Source organism: Dendroctonus ponderosae, unplaced genomic scaffold (assembly GCF_020466585.1).
Source record: "Dendroctonus ponderosae isolate FM_Combo_2020 unplaced genomic scaffold, Dpon_F_20191213v2 Dpon_F_20191213_6, whole genome shotgun sequence".
In the NCBI taxonomy this organism is placed as follows: domain Eukaryota; kingdom Metazoa; phylum Arthropoda; class Insecta; order Coleoptera; family Curculionidae; genus Dendroctonus; species Dendroctonus ponderosae.
The window spans coordinates 7,830,065-7,852,785 of record NW_026018814.1 but is presented as its reverse complement, the minus strand read 5'-3'; the positions used below and the strand labels follow the sequence as shown (position 1 = coordinate 7,852,785).

Here is a 22,721-nt window from a genome sequence, read left to right as displayed (position 1 = left end):
CAAGTTGTAGCAGACGTTCATGAGCAACATACACAAGAGCAGTCACAAAAACATGCTATAATGCGAAAAGTATTAAGTAATGCTGAACGCCAAAAACTATTTCGTGCTAAAAAAGGAGCATTAAGTAATAGATCAATTCAAAGTAGCTTTCATCAACTACGAACTAGTGCTGAACGTCAAAGATTATACAAAGCAAATAAGAAATTACGACTGAAAAATACAGAAACTCAAGAAGAAGAGTTTACACAAACCCAAGAAGAGCAATATGTACAACATCTCGTTAAAGAATGATAAATGTTGCAAATAAAAAAGATATTTTACATTCAAAAGGAAATTAAATTAAATTTTACCTATTCCTGATCCATTTACAAATTATTAGACTAACAAGAATATTAAAATTATAAAATAAAATCATTATTGCCATMATGCGTTAAACAAGTTCAATATTTTATGATTTCTATAAATATATGAAGTTATCACTTCTGTCGAGCTTCCCGTGTAGCACACCATTTTTTTATTGGTTGGTGCAGTCATAATTATCTCGGTAACTGTTAAGTTAAGTTTTGCACATGTTCCTGAATAATACTTACGGTTTTTCCATTTGAAAAAAAATCCGAAAAATTCGCATTTACAAATTAAAATTGACTGATGCGAGCTTTTTTCTAAAATCAATCCGTGGATTATTAAAAATTGGTGCACCCTGTATATGAAAATGTGGGTAGTTTTATTAATAAATATCTCATAGACTAAAAAAGCACTTAGTCATTGACTGATTAAAATCGATCTTCATCGGTATTTCTTACTTTTTGATGTTCGCTTTAAATTGGATAAATATTGCTTCTTTGAAGGTATAAATTGAGGTTCTTGTGGATTTGGATAAAGGTTTCGTTTTAATGTTATCAGCGTGATCTTCTCGTGTCTTCTGATACCATTGAATTCGTTTTTAGAAGAGTTTTGTCTTTGATTTTTCAGCCTCCAGTTTGTGGAGGTTCGTCCGGAACCCGACCTCGACGTCAAGCAGGATCGGAAAACGCAGACTCGGAAGGTACTCCAGCTACCATTGAAGTATACAGCGGCCTCTATGTAAATGAAGCTAACGACCTCGCCAAAGCTGGCCAAGATGATGACTCTGTCTTCAGCGAAAAGGTTCGTAGCTTTTTTACAGTTTTTTTCTCATAAATGTGTTTTTTTTTACCAGAGCCTTATTCTTGCCTGTCTCCTCGTAAAAAAACTGCGATAATTGATTGTTCTTTAAAAACAAAAACCTATCGCCATTTCAAAGTTGCCTTAAGTTAATGAGAGTTAAATCAAAGTTGACCAAAATGGCAAATGCAATGTATATAAATTTATTGACTTAATCATTATGGCCTTTTACTTTTTTAATATATTTATATTCTGTTAATTGTGTTCTTTTTTTGGTTGTTTGGTTTTATGAAAGCCTTGATAACGAAATATGCAAGTCTTAATAATAAATTAATAAAAAATACAAATGAATAATTAAACTAAAATTCAGTTGGACAATAATTGATAAACGAAAAATAAAAATTCAGTTGGACAATAATTGATTTTTTAAACATTTTTTGCTATAAAATTGTGATTTTTCATTCAAAGATTCAATGTTTAAAACACGATTTTGGTAGGACTAAAATGCGTTTTTTTAATTTTTTTCACTTTTGTTTCTCATAATAATAACATGGCAAACTATGGGAGTCGAGAGTGCGAGACCCTTAGAACCGTTTTTATCAAGCTTATCAGCTTTTACCAGCTGAGTTTAGCCTGAAATTTTCACTTCGTATCACCCATGCATGAAATGTTTGCCGATGTTTTGCAAGCCACTCGTACTTCAAGGAAGAAATTCATACAAGGGCGAAATAAAGTGCATATTTCGAGAGTGATATTTTCAGGCCAAACCACGCCGACTAGAACCGATAAGCTCGAAATCTATACACACTTGATCACAATTTTTTCACTTAAAACTGGCATTTTTGTATGTAAAAATGTACAATCATAACAGCAAAGTCGTTTATGTGAATATATTTAGGCATTTAAGCCGAATCCAACTGAAGATCATTGTAACAAAAATAAAATACAGAAATAAAATGAAAGTAAAATCTTTAAAGCTAGTGAAAGTAAAATGGCAAAACGCAGCAACAGATTTTTTATAAAATAGAATTAAATATTGCAATAAAATTGTGATTTGTACAAACAAGAGTTTAAAAAATCACTACTTTCGACGAATTCATAGAAGCGTAAATACCGTACGCTCATAATAACATACCAACGAAAATGATAAATATAATAACAATAATGATAATAGAGCATTAAATGAATAGATGGATATTAATTTCAAAGGTTTTCCACGAGGAAACAACTGTAATAAATTAAAAATACATACGGCAGTAAGATACGAAATTACTCATCTCGTATTTGATATTCATTACACGTGATTCGTTACTATTAAATAATGATTTTTAAATAAGAATGAACGGATGCGTTCTTGTTGAATGCATCGTATTCATTGTGTTTTTACGGTTGGTGACTCTAACTGAACATCTTTCCTTCGCTATGAATGTGCCTACTTGGTATTCATCGTAAAAGGGTTTAAAATGTGACTTCCTTTCTTCTCCTCGTACGAATCATGTAGTAAAATGGCGGTTTCTTAGAAGAGTGTCATGCTAATTCAATAAATTGAAGTACAGAAAATAATAACAATAATATATGTACGATAAAGAAAATCAAAAGAATGAAAATGCAGTTGCAGCTAATTAACAAAATTAACGTACCATAAGCGCAAAAGCTCCTGTTCTTATACCGCAAAGCTTTAAAATTAATCTCGGTTATGAATTTGTTACTTAACGGTAAATGCGAACATTGGAAGATGACGAGCTATTTGTCTCCGGATGACCACGATGATGTAGTTTTCAGTACCCAGAATGGTATAAAAAGAAACGTAACTGTACCATTGAAATGTCGGTTTGCATGAATTTCTTGTTAAACGATGGCAAATGAACCGTGCAGATACATTTCTGGTTCATCATCGAACAGCTTAAGAATCCTCAATGCATTTCTTTTAATAGATTTTTTCTTGGATTAATTGGATATTTGACYAGCACTGAATTTCAAAAAACCAACTGCAAAATTACGAGAATAGGTACAGTTAATTTGTGTTTAAAAAAGTTCTATAATTCTATTATGAAAGTTTCTTTCATGGCGATTTTCTTTGTTACACGCTAGCGCTGTAAACTAATCTAGTGCAGGGTTTTGCAAATKTTTTTACAATGGAACACTTTGCAAACCSAKAATWTTTTTTTAGTTCTTGATCTTGAWAGCCGACAGAATATAAAAAAAATTGTTGAATCAGTCGGGCAAACCAAAGACGGAACAGATGAGAAAATGTTCTGGAATCCTGAATAATTCTATTCATAAAAATTATTAATTTTGTTTTTTTTAGTATCCCGATGATGCAATCTGCATATCCCAAAGGAGTTTCGCAATTGGAATTTGCATCGCCGGTTTAATTCTTATGCTGTGCGTGGTGGCCGCTATTTTGTGTCTTTTGGCGAGACGACGAAAGAAAACTGTGTCGAATCCTGGAAGTTCCATTTACAGTGGACCATACACTAACACCGCTTACAGTCACAGCAGCTAGAAGATCATCGAGTTAGAATAGTGTTGCTCCTTTTTTATTTGTGTTGATGAGGGCGTTTACTTCCTACTTGCCATATACGAAAAATCAACCACCTTCTTTCTTGATCAATGTAGTTTGCAAAATTACTTTAGCAAATACTAATCATCCTTAGATAGAAACGTGCCATCCAAGGCTTTCCAGTCAAAGTGCTCATATATCAACTTAACTATTTTAATGATTCCTGTTATTTCTAGGTAAGAAAATTGTCTCATTGCTATTTAGAGAAAATTCACCAGAAAAAAACCATTTTCTTACCACTGATTAGCTTAGTAGACTTCAGGAGTTTTCTGCAATAATACTCTGGTATTTAACAGGGTTCGGTGATGGTATATTTATGACATAACATAAGGATGTATCAACCTAAGATCAATCCCGACTTCTTCCTGTAGCTCAACTTTAGCAGTTCCAGAGAAGACAAAAAATCCGGTTTGGTCTTTCGTTGAAATGAACCGTAGTTTTAACCGCAAATGGATTTCGAAATGTTTGTCCGAGTGATCACATTTCAAATGCATTTTAGATCTTGAATCACAGCGGCATTGTTTAATCACTAACAATGTAAATATGCACTATCGGAAAATGCAGCTCTGGTTCTCGATCACTCTAATGTTAAGAGAGAAACGATTTTATACTTAACGGCGCTTTACTTAAATTTGTAACTCCAACTGTAACATCGAAGTATATACATTATTTATACATTTTGTGCGTTTTATTATTTCATTTGTGGCGCGGTGAACAAGTGAGAGTGTTAGTCATTTTAGAGTGTAGGTATAGTTTGATCAACTGAAAAATCTGCGTGGTTTTTTTTTTAAGAAATTAAACTTTTGTGCAAGTCAACAACTTTAAAGGTGTTTCAGGAAAGTTATTTTGTTACAACTTCTATACATCACATTAAGTCAACCCTTCAAATAAACTGTTTTGGTATAAAAAAAGTACGAAACTTATCTGGTAACTAAAACTAGTTTCACAGCAAAACCGGCTGTTTAAATACTGGCCAAAGAAACCGGTCCAAAAGATTCGCATTAATTTTCAATTTTGCGTGAAAACAACAAACATTTCTAAAATGATTTTTGGTATAAAAAAGTACGAAATTGAACGCTTTATCTGGTAATAAGAATAAGAGCGGTTCAGAAAACGCTCATTAATAGTTAATTTTAAGAAGTGTACTCATTGTCGAAAGTTATAAAATAAAAAACTACTTTAAAATACTGTAAGCATTTGAGTCAACACGATGATGAAGAAAATATGGCACGTTCTGGTATTATGAAAAAACTTGTTTACACACTTTGTGTTTGCAAACTGATCGCTTCTTTGTAAAATTTATCAGAACTTACAACGTACTCAAAGACCACTGCAAAAAATATGGAATATCGTCCTATGATTTCTAAAGAGATAAGCGGAAGATCTAAATTCAATTGATTTGTGGATCTGAAAATAGTTTAACATACAATTGCTGGTAGGCAAACACCTCATTACAATTTAAAAATTTAGATCAATAAAATGTAATTTCCTAAATTTCGCCTTATTAGTTTAAACTTGTGTTGGTGTTTTGCAAGTGTATATTTCCAGATCAATTACATTCTTCCAGGATTGTTTGAACCAACAGGATTTCCTATTGAGATAGGATTTAAGTCAGTGGAAGATTCGCACATTGCAGGAATTACGCACTAACAAACTGTAAAATCAATGTTCAAATATTTCACATGTCTTCTCCTGGTAAAAAACGCCTTCAGCAAATTAAAGAAAACATCTGAATTAGACAAAAAAAATAACGTTACTGCTTTTATTAATTTAAATAAATGCACGTAACATTTTTTCATTTACAAGCGCCTTAAGCAATGCTACTAGCATTCGACGCTATCCTAGGCCAAAGATCTGCGCATTCTTTAGCAACTGGTCCGGTAATAGCTGATCCTTTCATCTCGCCCTTTGCATTGACTATCACCCCAGCGTTGTCCTCGAAGTAAATGAAAACACCATCCTTCCTGCGGAATGGCTTGCGCTGCCGGATGACGACTGCAGGCATGACCTTTTTCCGGAGTTCTGGCTTTCCCTTCTTCACGGTGGCAACGAGCATGTCACCTGAACCAGCCGCTGGTAGTCGATTCAATCGACCACCAATTCCCTGAACGGCGATTACATATAAATTTTTGGCTCCTGTAACAAAAATAAATTACTTTACTTGCTGAATTGATGTTAACAGAAAAAAATGTTGCTTCCTAGTTAAGACAACACGAACAGAACGCAAGGAAAGTTGTTGGTAAAGGGTCAATGTAGCTAGGATCTTAAACTAGAAAATTACCAACATTCAAGCAAATTGCGTTGCAGAACTGAAAGTGTAGTTTAGCACTTGTGTGTTTCCTCACATATGGCAAAATAATGTTAAAAATAATGCTCTTAACATTTAAGTTGAGAAAAACACCAGTCATTCTTTGCTTCACTAGTAAGTGTAGTGTTTGGTCTAGTGCCATCAACCGGAGCTACTTGTTCTGAAGATGCTAGCTTTGAGTGCGAGCGAAACGCCAATCATTTCTCTCCTCTAACGAAAGCGAAAATTCTCAACCAACATTGTAGGCTTGATTGTGTTTCAAATATATGAAAATGTCTTGCACTTTTCAGTCAAGATTAGCATTACTATTTTACATTTAGTAATAGACGGAATTTGGGGTTAAGAATAAATGGACGCATGTTTAATAGGTGTCAATAGGAAGAAGTGCAAGCATTCTGAGTTAAATCAAATCTGCTTACATGTGGGGGCTCGTCGGCTTTTGAAAGTAGTTTCTAAAAGCAACTTGTAATTGTAAATGGAAACTTACCAGTGTTATCGGCGCAATTAATTACAGCTCCTACTGGCAAAGCCAGGGAAATTCGGAACTTTGCTCCCGCGGAACCACCACGTCCTGAAAAAAGAAACAGTCATAACAAACATTCAAAAATCGTACAACTAAAACTACATAACTCACTGACCGGGCTTTTAGTTCTTTACAACAATATTTGAGTAATTTAATATTTTCTTTAACGATTAACAATATATTTTAAGATTATTACAAGACTTGCAAAACTTACCTCTCTTCGACATTTTTGTTTTCTGAAAGAGAGTGAAGTTGGCGTGAAATTGAATTCTAGAATGTCAATCAATCACTACTGTCGAAAACGAAGCAAAAGTCCCTACAATTTTTCCAATGCTGCCAAATCTTTCATCTGCTGCTATGGAACACTGGCGTTCACACATGAAACACCCTCATTGTATTTTATTGATTATTTTGAACGTTTTAACTTTGAAAAGTTGGCTAGCAATCAAAATCAGGAGTAATAAGCATATTCTATGGAAACCTAGGAAATTCCAATAAGTCTAAAGTGGTAGAAAATTGCATTTACCGGCAAAATACTACTCAGGAACATCGCTAGCATATTGAATGCGACGGCCTAAGAAACTAGAAAATTATCCGAACTCGTCGAAAAATATGCGACATTTGAAACAAATATTTTGAATTTACACGATAATATTTGCCTATTTAATATAACGCCATAAAATCTCCCATGCTTTGAAGAGAGACACATCCACCTTATTGGAGTCTCTTTTGCACCCAACAAATTCTATTAAAGAGAGAGAAATTTGGTTATGTTCTTTCACTGTTGATTATATAATGAAGTTTGTTTATGTTCGACTTGAATTTTTATATATTTGAGTTTCAAATTCCTATTGCATATTAAGAATGCCATCTCCGTTAATCGACAGAATATCCATCGAATTGGGAGGTAAACATACTATTTTATTTGCCATTTTCCAATCCATTAAATCATTTTATTTGCTGGACCACAAGGATGCAACGCATAAAGTACTAATTATGTGGTCAAAATAACTAAATTTGACTTAAACGCAAGCATTTTAAACCGAGTATAGCTCAGCAGAATGAGCCCTAAGTTCCCAAAAGAAGTTGAGACCAATTTGTCCTTTCATGCAGCAAACTATGACATTTGGTTGTATATTCTATAAAGTTCAAGTAATTTTTACTTTTGCGACTAGCTAACCACATAGTTTAATATGCTTTCAGCTCAAGAACCATGGCCGAAAGATGTAAAGTTATTCCAGCCCTATGAAGTGGAACAGATTCTTTTGCCAGACAACGCAAACTGTCTGGCAGTCCAGGCGTTTTTGAAAATGTGCAATCTTGACTTCCAAGTTGAGCCCCGCGCGAATGCCGAAGACATGTCGCCCACCGGCAAAGTGCCATTTATTAAAGTGGGAAGATTTGTTACCGCTGAATTGGAAGGAATTGTACAATTCGTTAATGGAAAGGATATTTCCTTGACTGATAAGCTGGATAATGAACAAAAGTCGGATCTAAGGGCTTATATGTCGTTGATCAAGAATGTAATTGAAGTTGCAGAGGTAAGATTTACAGTTGACTCGGTTATTTTCCATAACTTGGCGCGTGCCGTGCTACTAACTATGAATTATGTACTTTTATCATTTTTTGTAAGCCTTTGCATTTCAGTCTTGTTATTGAAAAGTTCCTCTACGATTAAATATAAGGCTGGGAACTTAAAACTAAAATATTTTTTAGCTTTACTACTGCTGGAACGACCGCGAAACCTATAACGAAGTGACGAGCGTTCGTAATGGTTCAGTATACCCGTGGCCTTTAAATCACATTAAAAACATCGAGAAAAAACACCAAGTGGTCAAAAAACTTAAAGTACTCGACTGGTATCACAAAACCATAGAAGAAGTACATCAAGAAGTTCAAAGTTGCTGTGAAGCTCTAAACGTTCGTTTGGATAACAAACCATATTTTTTTGCCGAAGGGTAAGTGAACTTTTTATCGTTCTGAACATTGATTATCCAATGACGATTTGTAGACCCACCGAACTGGACGCGTTGGTGTTTGGCCACTTATTTACCATTTTAACCACTCCGTTGACTAGAAAGGATCTTGCTAAAATTGTACGTAGGTATCCACCTCTCATTGATTTGGTGAAACGAATTGAAATTGATTATTTCAAAAAGGAATCTGAACATTTTTGAAGTAAATATATCCATTTCATTGCTTCATTTGTTAAACAATATTTTGCTTTTTTGCAATAAAAGTAAATGAAACTTTGAGCAGTGGCCTAAATATTGGAAATGCTTGCAATTAAATAAGTAAAACATTTTCTAATTAATCGTCCCTAGAAAATTTAGAGAACAATGTGCCGTTATTAATAATACTATATGAAAATTTAGATCTTTACTCTTTCACTGTCATTGACTGTCCTTATCTAATCATACAAACGCATAATGTCAATCTCTGTCTCATTTTAACATTAACCTCACTGTTCACTTCAGTTGTGTTTACCAAGGAGTCACGAAAATAGTTTATATTTTTATAAAATTATGCTGGTTTTAAACCGCATCAAACAACTTTCAAGTGTGACATTCGCTAAGTTTGAAAGAAATTATCACAATTTCAATCCTCGTCTTAAACCAAACTCGCTAAGCGCAGTTTTGTATAAAAGTTTTGTTTCCCAAAGATTTCATCCGAATACCTGCTGGAAATGTGGTTTAGAACGGAAAAGTGTAGCAGGATTATTTTGTGATCAGTGCAAAGTACTACAAACTCCATTGGAAACCAAAAATTTTTTCAGGATATTTAATTTAGACGAGAAATTTGATATTGATGCTAAGGAATTGCGTATGCAGTACAGGAGGCTTCAAGCTCAGTTGCATCCGGATAAGTTCACTCAGAAAACCGCTGAAGAAAAGGAAATATCTGAGTCATTTTCATCATTAGTAAACAAAGCCTACAACAACCTGCAATTTCCCTTAAAAAGGGCTGAACATTTACTAGAATTGAGAGGTGACCAGCTGAATGAAAAGGAAAATGCTGTGGACGATCCGGAATTTTTAATGGAAATGATGGAATTGAACGAAGAACTCGAAAACACAACCAACGTGGAAAAGCTCAAGGCACTCAATATTAAAAACAGAACTCAGCTGGAGATTATCACTAAAAATATCGATGAATGCTTCAAGGAAAACGATTTGAAACAAGCCAAATACTTTGTCATAAAAATGAAATACTATACAAGCTTGGGAAATAGGATAAATGCCATTTTAAGGGAATTAGGAATAGTTGATTAAGGAAATTGTGAACGATTCAAAAGCGGGCTAAGTTGCAATGACTATTAACTGGACATGAATAATGTGATATAATTAAAACCAAAATAATTATTTTATTTGTATACAAATTGGAGGCCTATTCTTACTTCAATCCCAAACTGGAGGCCTATTCTTACTTCAATCCCAAACTGGAGGCCAATCACTGGCGTGAACAATTACCTTACAACTAGCATAACAAATATTTACAGTTCCATCACAGAATCATCTCATCGCTTTTATATTAACTTCACTTCGATTCACCAACTGTTCTGCCTCAGCTTATAGGTAGTATTGTCACTTCGAATCACGTCGATTCGAGCCCCGTAATATGGGATAACATAAGCTGACCCATCGGCAGGCCCCACTACTTGTGAAGCAATTAATATAATATCAATAAACTGTCCAATGAATAGGAATCCCAACGTGCAGAATTTTGCCAGTCCTATTGCAGGGTATCCTAAGTAAAACCTATCAATTCCAAACATTCCTAGGAAAATGGATAGTAGAAGAGAAGTGTCGTAGTGATATCCGTTCCTGCAATGTGCAAGGTATGTGAGATGACATACGAAGGTGATATGTTGATAAGCCGCAATTGGGTAAAAGTTTCAAATAGCAGGATATAACATACTTTGAATATGAAGAATTTCCAGTAACGTTTAGATCTAGATTGTTTGCCTAGTGCAAGTTGTTCTCTGGGTATTTTTCAAACCGAAAAGTGTACTTACGTCCATCTGCAAGGCATTTCCTTAGTAAAGGTGCGATTCTTGGTGCCTTCACAGGCCAGTCCATCAACAGCCAAACACTTGACTAATCAAAAAGTGCCAGGGTAGTTAATGCGTCAATTGTTACCTCCAAACACTCTACAAACCTTTAGCTTTTCCTTCTTTTGTGCAACCCCTAATCTCCTGAGTTACGGGATCAATCAGATCATATGAAGGATCTGGACATAGGAATTGCCCCATTCTCAACGTGCTGCAGTTTACAATCTTCGATTGTATCAAGTCATTTACCTTATTATCTGTGCGATATAGGGGTAATAGGGAGAAACATACAAATATTACCAAATAAGCTTTGGACATTTCAAAACAACTAGGCCTGGTGAATAGTGCAGGGCCCTGATTGGGCATTGTCGTTCAACTACATTGAGGCTAGATTTCAAATGTTTGTAAAAGTGATTTATAAATATGCTGCATATTATTCATTTAATAAAAACTGAGAAATGTTTAAACTGACAGCTTTTGATTGTATTAAAAATTATAACCAATGACCAACCTGTCAGTCGGGTTTCGAAATGTTTTACATATAAAAAATAGATGAACACTGAATGTTTTATTTAAGTCCAAAGGGAAATCAGGCTAGTGAGCCACTTAATTTTGCAACTGCAAACAGCCAATATTTCGAAAAATCCGTCATTATCAAATGTAACTTTCCACTTGACAGCAAGAAAGCACAAAATATTCCCCCTGGGGGTATGATCTGTGGAAAGAAAGTTTTGACCACAGAACATCTCTGCACAGAGATGTTCTGTGGTTTCGACTGGCAGAATGACCCTGATCTAACCTAAACATCTGCAAATAACAACAACAGAAACACACAAACAAGAATAAACCATAATAAGTTTAGTTTCAGTTAGAGTTTTAGTTTAGTAAACTGTACTACCTAGATGTAGTTTGGAGAGCCAACGCAAAAGGGAGGTAACATCAACGCACTGGCTACAAATGGCAATTTACTGCAGCAGGAGCGCTTCCTTGTACCCTTCAACACTTCTAATTCTAGCACTTAAAAAATTACAACCCTGTCCGTGTTTTCACCTACATCAGCCCGCTAAAGACGAACCAGGAGTATTGGATGAATTTACTTCCCAGTTAGTGCAGCGACAACGGTCCAAATGGCAATATCGAACTAGTCTTGCTCAATCCAACATCAAGCAGATATCAATTGAACGCGTTGGAAACTCCATAAAAATCCTTCACGATGTGAATGCTCTACTACAAAACGCCATTAACTCTAGTGATAGTGCTGCAATAGGAGATTTAACCAACCACTGCATTAAATATGACAAGGCCCCTTTTCTACCGGTGCTCATCGAAGCCCTATCTGTGTGTTCTCGTTGTGGTGACAAAGACGCAATAGTAAAAATTGTACAGCTCTTTGAAAAAACCAGGCCAGAGTTTTTACACGAGTATTCCAACTTTGAACACTACAAAGCTGAGGCAATTTGGATTAAAGGCGACATCACAAAGTCACTGACTATTTTTGAAAAGGTTTATAAGGAAAACGGATTTTTGAGACCGAAAGTTCGGTGAGTGGTTACAACAAACAAATATATTTAGTCTCTAAACTGTGGCTATTTATAGGAGTACTCTAAAGCACCTAATTCGTAATAGCATAGCAAATCATAGTGAAGCCACTCTAGTAAACCTTCTACACTTCTCGGAGATGCTTGCTGAACAGTACGACGACTACTTCGCCTTAGATTGTCTTTGGCAAGCTTGCATGCTCAGTGAATGGTTTTCAGGCATGTAGCAAACACATCAAACTACTAAAATAGTTGATAATGCGCTTTTCAGATCACCAAATTGCCTTAGGCCTGTTGGATAAGTACGAGGGTCTCTGCAGTATAATTGTTAATAAAATTCCCTTTATAGTAAAAGTATCCTTAAAGCAAAACCGAACTGGGGTTGTGCACACTCTTATCGAGGTTCTGCTGAGGTTTAAAATGGAAGCAGAACTTTGCCAAGTGATGCTCAGTCTAATAGATTATTGGAGTAAGTTCTCATAATTCCTAGTAAAAAAGAACACGGTTACAGAAGCCTTTTTGGATTTGCAGTTCGGATGGGCGATTATCGTCAATGTAAGGAAGTTGCATCCTGGTCAGTCCGGAATGATGTAAAACTTCCCGCTGTATATAAAAATAAAAAGCTAATGAAACTCCTAACTGGGGACATTAAGCAAACGGAAGACATCTTCGAAACCAAAGCAACCAAACCAATCCCCAAGGACTTCACGTTTTAGTCGCCCAAAAGGTAAAATAAATCAATTTTCTGGTATACCTAGTATAATTGTAAATAAATATGTATATCACAGAGTGGTTTAGACGCTATTAGGAGCTGAAAATCCTCCTCATACAACGGTTATAGGTGTGTAGTTCCTGATCCTATGTTGGTTTTGTCTGGACTATCAGGAGTTAAAACTTCTGAGTTTGTCTTCCTGTTGAGTCGCACATACATGATTCTAAAATGGCGCCACAAACAATTTAAATCTGTTTTTTATCAGGACCAAAATAACGAAAATATCTTAATGATAATCAAGAAATTTAATCATGTAGTCAAAACTAGTATCTAACAGATTATTTTAAAGGACATATCAATGAGGAAAACTATCTGATTACGATTTAAACCCATCCTTGTGGAATTTACGCGATAATTGACTGTCCAGAATCTTGGAGCAAATTAAAACCGCATTAAAAGTAAGAGTAATGAAATATCTAATAATGTAGGTATACTTACATGATAAAAATACAGCTGATGCCATAAAGCAGGATGCTGCAAAAGAAAAAGGCTGCAGGAAAACTGTGGAAGGTTTCCATGTAAATTATTTTGTTGTAAATGGGGACAAAAAGCGCAGGAGCCAAAACATCGCATATTCCTAATAGCGACTGAGCTTTCCCCACATCGTTTTTGCTCACTATTTTCGTGGCTATGGATTTCTTTGCTGTCCTGTAAACTCTCGTCACTATGCTAACAGCCACTCCTAAACACAGTTTTTGCTTTTGTATTCCTGCTGTTTGAACTTTCCCATCTAAAGCTTACCGGCGTAAAAGACACGAGGGCCAGTTGCCAGCCCAAAAAATAAATTCGTCACAATCTTGTCTATTATAGCTATCAGTAAAATAACTGAATCACTCAAGTGCAGAACTCGCGTAAATAAGGGCACTCCGAATAGATGTCCAGCCAAAGCCACCAAGGAGTTCACTGTTAGGAAGTAGCTGTATTCCAGCGGAGTCCATTGAAAAACGCTTTGAGTATATAAATATAAAACGTTGCTCTCGCCTAAAAACAACGACATTAGTTAAAAAAGTGCTAGAAGAAGGCTGATTAAAACTGCAACTCTTACAGCCCAGTACCATCAAATGCTGCTCGATATAGAAAAACCATTAGCACCAGAATCCAAATTAAAAATCTATCATTTTCCGCGCTTTTCTTCACAAGTAAGTTGAAGGTTTCTTTCGCGTGCTTGGGGTCAAACATATCAGCCAAAATACATCTTTCACTGGTCTTCGTTCTGTCCTTTCGTGTCTCCTTAATCCACAAGACCCCATACAGCAACGCTAGGAGATACAAAGATGTGGAAGTACCCAAAACACTCAGGTATCCAACTTTGACAAAAAATATCCCACTGAAAGACTGAACAAACGGCAATACTACACTGATCACAATTTGCACTATACCTAGACGCAAAGTTCGCATTTCAATTGTACTTATATCCGCTATATAAGCTGTGGTGGCCATCGCGAGCATGGTTTGCCCGCCGAAAAACGACGGAATCACTTTTTGCGAGATTCCCTGGGCCTCCAAAGGCAATTGCTTCTTGAATATCACGCACAGGATGCAACCTGAAAAGAGTCATTCTCATGTTTTTACTTAGTTTTGATTTTCCTCGTTCTCACCGACTAGTCCGCTTAATTCTCCAACTATCGGTACCAGGAAAAAGGGCTTTCGCCACTTATGCCTATCGCTAAAAGAGCCCAGAAATAGCACTAGAATTAGTGGACTGAAGCTCTGGAGCGGCTGTTGCCAGGAATGCATGCTGATGATTATCTTCTGGATTTCTTCGTTTTCACTAGAGTAATGGCTGTGATTACCATTTAGTATGGAATCACATACCGAGCTGTTGAAGTTCAAATTTACTCTGAAATATAACAGTTGCCATATTGGTATTTATACCCGTTTTAGAACGAAAAATATAGTGCGCGTTTTTCTATACTTAGTTTCAAAGTCCCAATTTTTCTCATATTTATTTATATTTCATACAAATATATACAGAGTGTGCCAAAGTTTAATTTGAATTGCTGATGCTTATTCCTCGCCTTTTGAGAATAGCAGCAACAATGTTACCGGTATGTCCGTGTAACACCAATTTTTTTAATTTATTAGTGTTTCAGTACAAAGCCCTTGCAAAAATTAACTAGAGCACATGCACTTTTTTACTCGTCAGTCTTCCGTCTTTTTCGTTCGCAAAATGCTATGAGGATGGATTCAACACAAACAACAACTACTGAAAACATTTCCACCCTTGACTCACCCAGTATAAATCAATGGCTTCGATTCACTCACCTGCAGGCTTTTTCAAATTCCAAATTATCGAGAGCTGGTTTTGATATGAACAGCGCCATTTGATAGAATGCAATAAGCGGTTCCACTGTTACGACTTTCTTAAGGCGTTTGATAGTGTCCTTAAACGTTTCTTGGGCATTTTTTTCGCTATCCGGATACATTATCGACTTCCAATTGGGCCAAACTGTTGAAATCGCCGATTATATTTAACATAACGGCATTTATCCATTCAATATGTTACTATAGAGTGGGCATATACCTGGAGGCTTGATCAAGCGGAAGACAATTGATGAAAAATTGAAGGCCAAGTTCAAGACGATGCGGTTGTTTTGCTAGTTTTCGAAGCTGTTTGGCAACTTTCTAGTAGTTTTCATGATTGTCTTTTAAATCGGTGATTTGGCACATGTTAGGTGGAACATTTTAGCAGTTAATAGGGAAAAATAGCAAAATCACTCGCACAAAAGTACCCGTTAACAATGCGGCGTTTTTACGATTGTAATAAAGATTCTTTCCATTGTTCTGCATTCTTACAAAATTAATAGCGCGACTCAACTGGTGACTTAAATGGGATGACTTGAGTTCAAACCGCGCAAAACAAGCAAAGGAAATGAATTGCCACAATCACTGATTCATTATTGCTATTGATAATTTAATACTAAAAAGTGCGTTATTTAGTTACCTGCATGTGAACCGCATCTTGATAATAAAATTTGCAGCAACATTATCATTTACCTGCCACTAATTTAAACTGTTATGACTGTACTGTTAGACCACAGGTTTAGTTGATTGGTTTATTTAGGTGTGTTAGTTCTCATATTGGCCGGTTCTTACCAGTAAAATCGAATATGGGACAACAGGCACACGAGAGAAAACTAGCTGGATTATTACGAGAGTGAACTGATTTAAATCGTCATCAATGGACGTTTTTTGGACGTTCTTATCCTATGTGTTGTGCTTGGCGAGACAATAATGCGTATGAAAACTGTGCCTAAGCAAAGACACGATCCCAATCCGTATTAATTGCCTGGTCATCAGGGGTTAAAGATTAATGTTATTTTGCATACGACCCAGATTTTAATATGTACAATTAACCGCAATAAATCAAATAAATCCCATAAAAGTGAAACTTTAAGTAAAGGAATATATTTACAAGTGTTACAATCTGTTTACATGTGCGTAACTTGAATGTCTTCCATTTGAATCGGCTTTTCAAAGACAGCGCCGTTGTTCTGCACCCCGTTGCTAGTGGTGGTACCATTGGTTGCCTTAGATTGCTTATTTTTTGCTTTATCTCGAATGTACATCCATCTGAAAATTAGTTAAACCGTTCTTGAATATTTGCTTTGTTACTGAACGTTTTACGAGTCCGATTTTCCAGGTCTTTCTAAGCAAAGTTTTCCATTTGTGTATTCATGTTTGTCTTTTTTACATAATTTTTAACTCACTGTTTTAAAACTGGGTGAATAAATCGAGGATCTTAGCCCGGGTTTCACTCTACATACTGTAGAAASACCAAAKAAATAGATTTAAARACAACAAAATACACACAAATCCCTGAGGAWGGAAGGCATTTACGGTGAATATTTGAAAAATTARAATCAYTTAACAAAGATCTGAAAGAAACTTGAAAYTTTTGAAAATTACTTTGTAGAAAATAAGAAAATCACAATTCACACCTGAAGACAGCAAACCCTATAGCGTGGAAGAATGTTTTTTTCACGAATGCAAGAGATCATTGAATCGTTTCTATCCGATAAACGATCAATAATTCAAGCCGATTTCAAGTCTTGCAAAAACGTTTGTTTTTTTTTTTAATTAACTTGCTGATCATTGAACATTGAACACGTTCTTTCGTCAACTTTTAAGAGGAAAACTCTTAGATGGAGCCCAAGAGATTCTTTTCCAAAATTGTTTGATCAACCACCTACAACTTTTGGACAGAGCGTCTCAAGAACTATCTCGAATATCGAAAATTTCAAACTTCTAAGGATATTTAGAAGGGTAAAATTTTAAACTCGCTGAAAAACCGCAACATTTAAATTTACAAACCACCTTTTGCTGAAAATTCTGGGCCATCTAGAATATGCATGCCCTCATCAAATAATTAACGTGGATGCAGAAAAAAAAGTTCAGATTAATTTGTGGAACTGGAAAAAATCGACTACAAAGACCTGGAAATATATACCAAAAAAATTTACTCTGTAGAAATGATAAATATCTTACATGATTATCAGGACATAGACAGCATAGACGATGGCACTAAAGTAGAAGAATGCAGACGGTAACGTTTCGTAGGTGTGACTATAGATTCCCACATTATATACAGGGGCTGCCACTGCTGGGCCGATCGCTTCGACTATCCCAAATAGAGACTGAGCCTTACCTAGATCGTTCTCAGATACGACTTTAGTCGCTAATGAGCGCAAAGATATTGAAGTAACGCCTGTTATCAAACTAACAGCGGCTCCTGCAAGATCAATGGAAACCTAGTTTAGGTAACTAATGTGCAGTTAGTTACTATTTCAACTTACCGACATACATCAGAACGCTGTCTTGGGCAATTCCGAAGAATATGTTGCACACAATTTTATCCAGAAACGATAGCAACAGTATGACCAAATCGTGCAGTTTGAGGAATTTTGTAAATAATGGCACTGCTATAATTGTTCCTTGAATAAAAACATAAATTTGMAWTAAAATYTTCKCGCTAAGATAAATATTCCTCATAAGTAGTCGTGATGATTTCATCAATTCCCTTTCTTTTAGCAAACACGTTATTAGCCGTTGATATATATGCAAATGTAAAAGTGCAGCTTTTATTGTGAATATACAGGGTGTTCCATCATATGCTTGTCACAGTTGAAGGAGTTTTGCTTCTTTSTGTGCTTTATTGCGTTAGTTGTTCCAAATGTTGTATACAGGGKGTTTTCTAGGACTTTTCATATTGAAAAACAGCTTAGTTTGGATCTACAGGRTRTCAGAGTTAATAGAATGCACAAATAAAGAGATTTTTTTGCKATRAAACGGGTTTTCAGATTTGTCAGTGGCACAGGAAGGTTTTTWGAAAAACTTTATTTAAAAAATKATGAAAAAAGCCACCTATTTTTCWTTAAAAAATATATTTTTTGCTTATTGCTCAATTTGGATGAGAAAAGGTCGTTTGGCTTTTTTTGGTATCACGCATAGTTTTGGAGTATAAAAAGTTTAGTACTGTAATCGCGTTTGAATGAATAGCTTTCAAACTACAATTTTTTTATAACAGCCTGTAGATGTTAGAAGATGTTTTTAGAATATCGAGAAAATCAGTGATTTTTTTWATAATGTAGGTATACTATAGAAATAAGAAAGATAGATAGAAATTCCAAATAAAGGAACCATTCCAATGCATAGACATACAAAACATCCTGTATATTCCAAAAAGTTATATGGATTTGAGGGTGAGTTAGTTATAACTCATCGCGTCTCACTACGCTGCACCTCGAATTGCGCTTGTGGCGCAATAATTTTTGAAATCAGAACTCTTAAAGGACATTTTTAATTAGTTGAAATTTCTTTGGTTTTTATGATCGTTCGAAAATTGATCAACAGTTTAATTTTTAGGTGATTTCTTTGCGGTTTTTTTGTTTAGTCAATATTTGTAGAAAAACAAAATTAATTCGGTTATTAATTTTAGTGTTGGCGTTGTGCATTAATCACTACAGCTGAGTGAAATTCAGACAAATATAAATGACCCTAAATTTAAAATTAAATTAGTGAAAGATCATCGCTTGGACCGTTTTTCGTTTAGTTGGCACGTGAAATTTGCCTTGGAAATATTGCAATGCGAACACGCACTTTCTACAAAAATGTGAAAAATAAACAAACTGAAATCGAACTGCCAAACAAGAGCAGAATAATGAATCATCGAAAGGGCCAACATGCGAATTATTAAATAATCATGTTTATTCTGTACTTCGGTGTATTTTTTTCGAAAAGGTTGATAAGTTTGCTACCGACAGTGGACGAGATCGGTCGATAATACTTTGTGTCGTGTGAATCGCGTTTATAGATGGCGAATATAGAAACATTGTAGCCCTTATGGCAAGTGCGGTAGTTTGTGAAAGTGTAGGGAAGTTTCCGAGCATTTATGGGTAGAAAATGGTGGATGGGGCGCCAGCTTGAAGAAAGCTGGTAAGAATGATCTGTGATCTATAAATCTTTTAACTTGAACTGAGTTTAGTTCGTAGTAGTAGTTTAGATATTTCTCTCTCTTTGCTTTGCTGGTTTCAAATAAGTTTGGCGTTCGACAGATTTTCTGCTGTATTAAACACATTTTCTTCTTTATTTCCAGGTGGCACTACGCAGCTTTCGGTAAGCTTAGCATGACTTTGCCCCTAGTTGCCATGTACATGTAGAATTTTTATTCTATAATAATCTTCTTAAATTTTGACGACATTAAGAGCGTACTCTTCTTTACTGAATGCACATCTCTGAAGTTGTAGACTATTTTTCGTTTCTGAGAAATTTGTTTTTGAAAAACTCAATTCAAAATGTGTCCCACAAGTTCTTTGAAATCCAGCGAAAGTTCACTTGACGATGAGTGAAATTCAAAATTTTCACGACATTTAGAGCACACTATTATTTACTGAACACACAACTCTGAACTTGTAGAGTATTTTTCGTTTAACTCATCGCGTCTCTCTGTGCCGCACTTTTAATTACGCTTAGCATTTAACCGAGGAACGGATTAAAGCTTTACGGGGCCCGTGCATGGAATTTCAACAAAACAAGAAAAAAAGTCACATTTTTTAGGACTAACATTTTACCAAATGGATCACTGCAACTCTGTGCCAACTCCTGAAAATTAACTGGGCTACCCATACCTAACTAATAACTAATATCGAATACTGAGCATTTGCCTAGCCAGGTTTATGTGAACACCCTGTACATATATAGAATCAAACAAATTTATACAGGGTGTCAATTATAGATTTTTTCCGCCTTAATGAACCGGTGTGCGTTGAGGTGAACTGTACTTTTCGCTGATTTTAACAAATTTCTTAATATGGACTTTTATACCAAGAGTTTTAAGAATTAAAGCTTTTGAAACGAAACTAGAAGAATTTTGCGGAGAAATTTTTAGTATACGTGCCCCGCCACTAAGTTTGCAGTTGCAGACAAAACAGTCCAAATAATAGTTTAAATATTTTCCGACTTAGTAACTATGAAATAAAAAAGCTTGTTGAGTGTCACTCTGTAGATTAAATAGCTTGAAGGACTGTCTATAATTTGTAAAAATAAACAATCATTAGACTAACTAGTTTGCTAAAGAACCGGTTTCCAGTTTTTAATCGTCGCAATTAAAGTGCCATTAGCGATAAACATTTTTCAGGAATTGCCATTTTCTTAGGACTTGTATGTAAACAAAGCTTCATTTTAAATTGCAGTTTTACCCTGTCTAGTAAGTAGGTACTTACCCACTAAATGGATGAGAGTGTTGGCGGTTAAGAACGAAGTATACTGCACAATACTCCAATTCAAAAACCCTCTGGTGTAGAGAAAAAACACACTGTCTTCCCCCACATTGACCAAAGTGTAGACAAACATCCCCAGCAGTAAGAGCACAATAAAAAGCCGATCGTTCCCAGGGCTTTTCTTCAGTATCAGCTTAAAAGTATCGATGGCGTGCCTTGTATCGAAAATATCCAGCAGGAAATTTTTCTTAGACTCCTTAATCGGTTTTTTCGGCTCTTTTATGCAGAAAAAACCGTAAATTATACCGCTTAAATATAGAAACCCGGCAATTATCAAAACTCCGATGTATCCAATTGAAGTGAACAGAACAGCGCTGAAGGATTGCACGGTTGGAACACATGCATTTATGACTATCTGAACTATGCCTACACGAAGTGTCCTCATTTCCAATGTACTAACATCGGCAATATATGCGAAAACTGCCATGGTAAGCATAGTTTGGCCGCCGAAGAAGGAAGGTACCACTGTTTGCACCACGCCTTGCACCTCTAGAGACCAAGTGTCCATAAGTAGCACTGAGATAATGCATCCAGCTACTGCAAAAAGCTCTCCTATCAATGGCAAGAGCAAAAAAGGCTTTCTCCATTGGTGCCGATCGCTGTAGGAGCCGAGGAAGAGCACCAGAATCAAAGGCATCACACTTTGAATGGGAAGCTGCCAAGAATGCACATCGCTGATCAGTAGCTGGATTTGCTCGGTTTCGTTCAAGTATATTGTATCATCGCTGTTTACAATGTTGTCGCAAACAGTCTCATTCAAGCCCAAATTGGCCCTGCAGGCTTTATCATATTCCAACACCAGCAAAGCAGGTTTTACCAAAATCGCGGACAAAACGTAGGAGGCAATCAATGGCTCGACCGTAATCACTTCCTTTACGTAAGAAATCCGCTCTCTGATAGTCTTTTTCTTTTTCGTTTTGTCCGCGGTCAAGTCCGCAATGGACTGAGTAACTAGATCAGTAGTAGATTCCATAGTTTAACACAACACAAATACCAAGAACTAAACAAACACCACTAGTAGACACGACCTAGACATAGTGCGACCACTCGACAGCGGCTCTTTCGAATCAGGAACTTAATTTTATTAGTAAATAAAGAATGGTAATTCAGTGAAGATTCTGGGAAAACCAGTTTGAAAGAGCGACCTTAGAAGAGGCTGGTGTAAAGGAATTCGTAAAAGGATATAAAAAATGTGCGGGTTCACGTTAGTTAACTGTCTGATGCATGAAATAATCCGCAATCCGATATACGGGTTTGTGGGACCATGAAAAAATTACGTAAACTGTTTTGTTTATCGTTTAAGAGATTGCAGATAAATTGTGGGCTTTTAAATCTCTTGCTTTTGAGTTGATCTCGCGAGATTAATTTCTTTATGCTCAATTTGCAATGTTTTGCGTTTGTTAGTTGCTACTAAAATGCTTTAAATTCGGTTATCGAAATTACAAAAATAATTTGTCCAGAGATTTATTTTAAAAATAATTGACACGTGGATTTGTTTGATATTGGAAGTTTTTTTTACGCAAAACCAGATGGTTTATACCCAATCAAAAATGGTTCATTTTTTCAAGAGTACTTAAACTAGACTTTCAAGACGTCCATTGATAAAACAAACCTGCAATTATAACGCAATTAAAAATACCGTTATAATATGGTGCTAAGCAAAGAAGCCAAAGAGAACATTTTATTTCGTTAATGTGAATTTTTCCAATAAATTTGAAAACATTTAATATTACCGCAACAGGAAAAAAAATCGGCGAAATAAAAAAAATGAGTAAATTACAGTGTGTTTCATTTAAAATAAGAAAGTTGATATGGCCACTGTTACATGACTCACCCTGTATACAAGTTTTGATTGAAAAAATGTCGATCGCCATTTAACGTGTTTAAAACCCCATTTATTACTATCGAATTTATTTCATTTGGCCGACACCATAAAAATTTTAATGCGAAGGATTCACTGTTTTGTTCTTTTTCAAGTCAATTTCTCATTAAAAATCACACAATACTTAATAAATCGAAAATTGCTTTCCTCGTTAAAAGTGAAA

General features: G+C 35.6%; 7 protein-coding genes across 10 annotated transcripts in view; 4 read left to right on the top strand and 3 right to left on the bottom strand.

Annotated features, from left to right (window-relative positions):
* LOC109532725 (cuticlin-4) overlaps nt 1-4,384 on the top strand; it is a 38,175-nt gene extending 33,791 nt beyond the window's left edge. The window contains exons 8-9 of the mRNA XM_048667588.1: nt 973-1,146; nt 3,452-4,384. Coding sequence (XP_048523545.1) covers nt 973-1,146; nt 3,452-3,649 — 372 coding nt within the window. The 3' untranslated portion in view covers nt 3,650-4,384. The remainder of the gene's footprint in view (nt 1-972; nt 1,147-3,451) is intronic.
* A 1,056-nt stretch (nt 4,385-5,440) lies between these two features.
* On the bottom strand, nt 5,441-6,853 carry LOC109532730 (60S ribosomal protein L23). The gene is made up of 3 exons (XM_019897744.2): nt 6,752-6,853; nt 6,502-6,585; nt 5,441-5,842 (listed from the first exon to the last, which is right to left on the bottom strand). The coding sequence occupies exons 1-3, from the start codon at nt 6,762-6,764 to the stop codon at nt 5,517-5,519; spliced, it is 423 nt and encodes a 140-aa protein (XP_019753303.1). The 5' UTR covers nt 6,765-6,853; the 3' UTR covers nt 5,441-5,516.
* Nucleotides 6,854-7,275: 422 nt separating this feature from the next.
* LOC109532727 (metaxin-2) lies at nt 7,276-8,911 on the top strand. Its single transcript, XM_019897741.2, has 4 exons — nt 7,276-7,444; nt 7,741-8,078; nt 8,254-8,495; nt 8,549-8,911. Exons 1-4 carry the CDS (start codon nt 7,402-7,404, stop codon nt 8,712-8,714), a joined length of 789 nt encoding a protein of 262 aa, XP_019753300.2. The 5' UTR covers nt 7,276-7,401; the 3' UTR covers nt 8,715-8,911.
* A 5-nt stretch (nt 8,912-8,916) lies between these two features.
* Nucleotides 8,917-9,916, top strand: LOC109532728 (iron-sulfur cluster co-chaperone protein HscB). The gene has a single exon (XM_019897742.2). It carries the CDS (start codon nt 9,063-9,065, stop codon nt 9,807-9,809), a length of 747 nt encoding a protein of 248 aa, XP_019753301.2. The 5' UTR covers nt 8,917-9,062; the 3' UTR covers nt 9,810-9,916.
* Nucleotides 9,882-11,265, bottom strand: LOC109532729 (TM2 domain-containing protein CG10795). Its single transcript, XM_019897743.2, has 3 exons — nt 10,696-11,265; nt 10,553-10,634; nt 9,882-10,361 (listed from the first exon to the last, which is right to left on the bottom strand). Exons 1-3 carry the CDS (start codon nt 10,952-10,954, stop codon nt 10,085-10,087), a joined length of 618 nt encoding a protein of 205 aa, XP_019753302.1. The 5' UTR covers nt 10,955-11,265; the 3' UTR covers nt 9,882-10,084.
* Nucleotides 11,266-11,339: 74 nt separating this feature from the next.
* On the top strand, nt 11,340-20,459 carry LOC109532726. Of its 4 annotated transcripts, none has more exons than XM_019897738.2 (5): nt 11,340-12,129; nt 12,185-12,345; nt 12,398-12,595; nt 12,658-12,853; nt 19,494-20,459. In XM_019897738.2, the coding sequence occupies exons 1-4, from the start codon at nt 11,546-11,548 to the stop codon at nt 12,840-12,842; spliced, it is 1,128 nt and encodes a 375-aa protein (XP_019753297.2). In that variant the 5' UTR covers nt 11,340-11,545; the 3' UTR covers nt 12,843-12,853; nt 19,494-20,459. The 4 variants fall into 4 exon arrangements, with proteins under 4 accessions (XP_019753297.2, XP_019753296.2, XP_019753298.2 ...); XM_019897737.2 differs by lacking the exon at nt 19,494-20,459 and adding an exon at nt 17,490-17,854; XM_019897739.2 differs by lacking the exon at nt 19,494-20,459 and adding an exon at nt 15,963-16,321.
* On the bottom strand, nt 12,868-21,856 carry LOC109532718. Its single transcript, XM_048667268.1, has 12 exons — nt 20,620-21,856; nt 17,695-17,832; nt 17,387-17,630; nt 16,334-16,471; nt 16,129-16,151; nt 15,995-16,060; nt 15,164-15,347; nt 14,497-14,738; nt 13,954-14,442; nt 13,640-13,879; nt 13,337-13,580; nt 12,868-13,061 (listed from the first exon to the last, which is right to left on the bottom strand). Exons 1-12 carry the CDS (start codon nt 21,647-21,649, stop codon nt 12,962-12,964), a joined length of 3,138 nt encoding a protein of 1,045 aa, XP_048523225.1. The 5' UTR covers nt 21,650-21,856; the 3' UTR covers nt 12,868-12,961.
* Between the last annotated feature and the right edge of the window lie 865 nt (nt 21,857-22,721).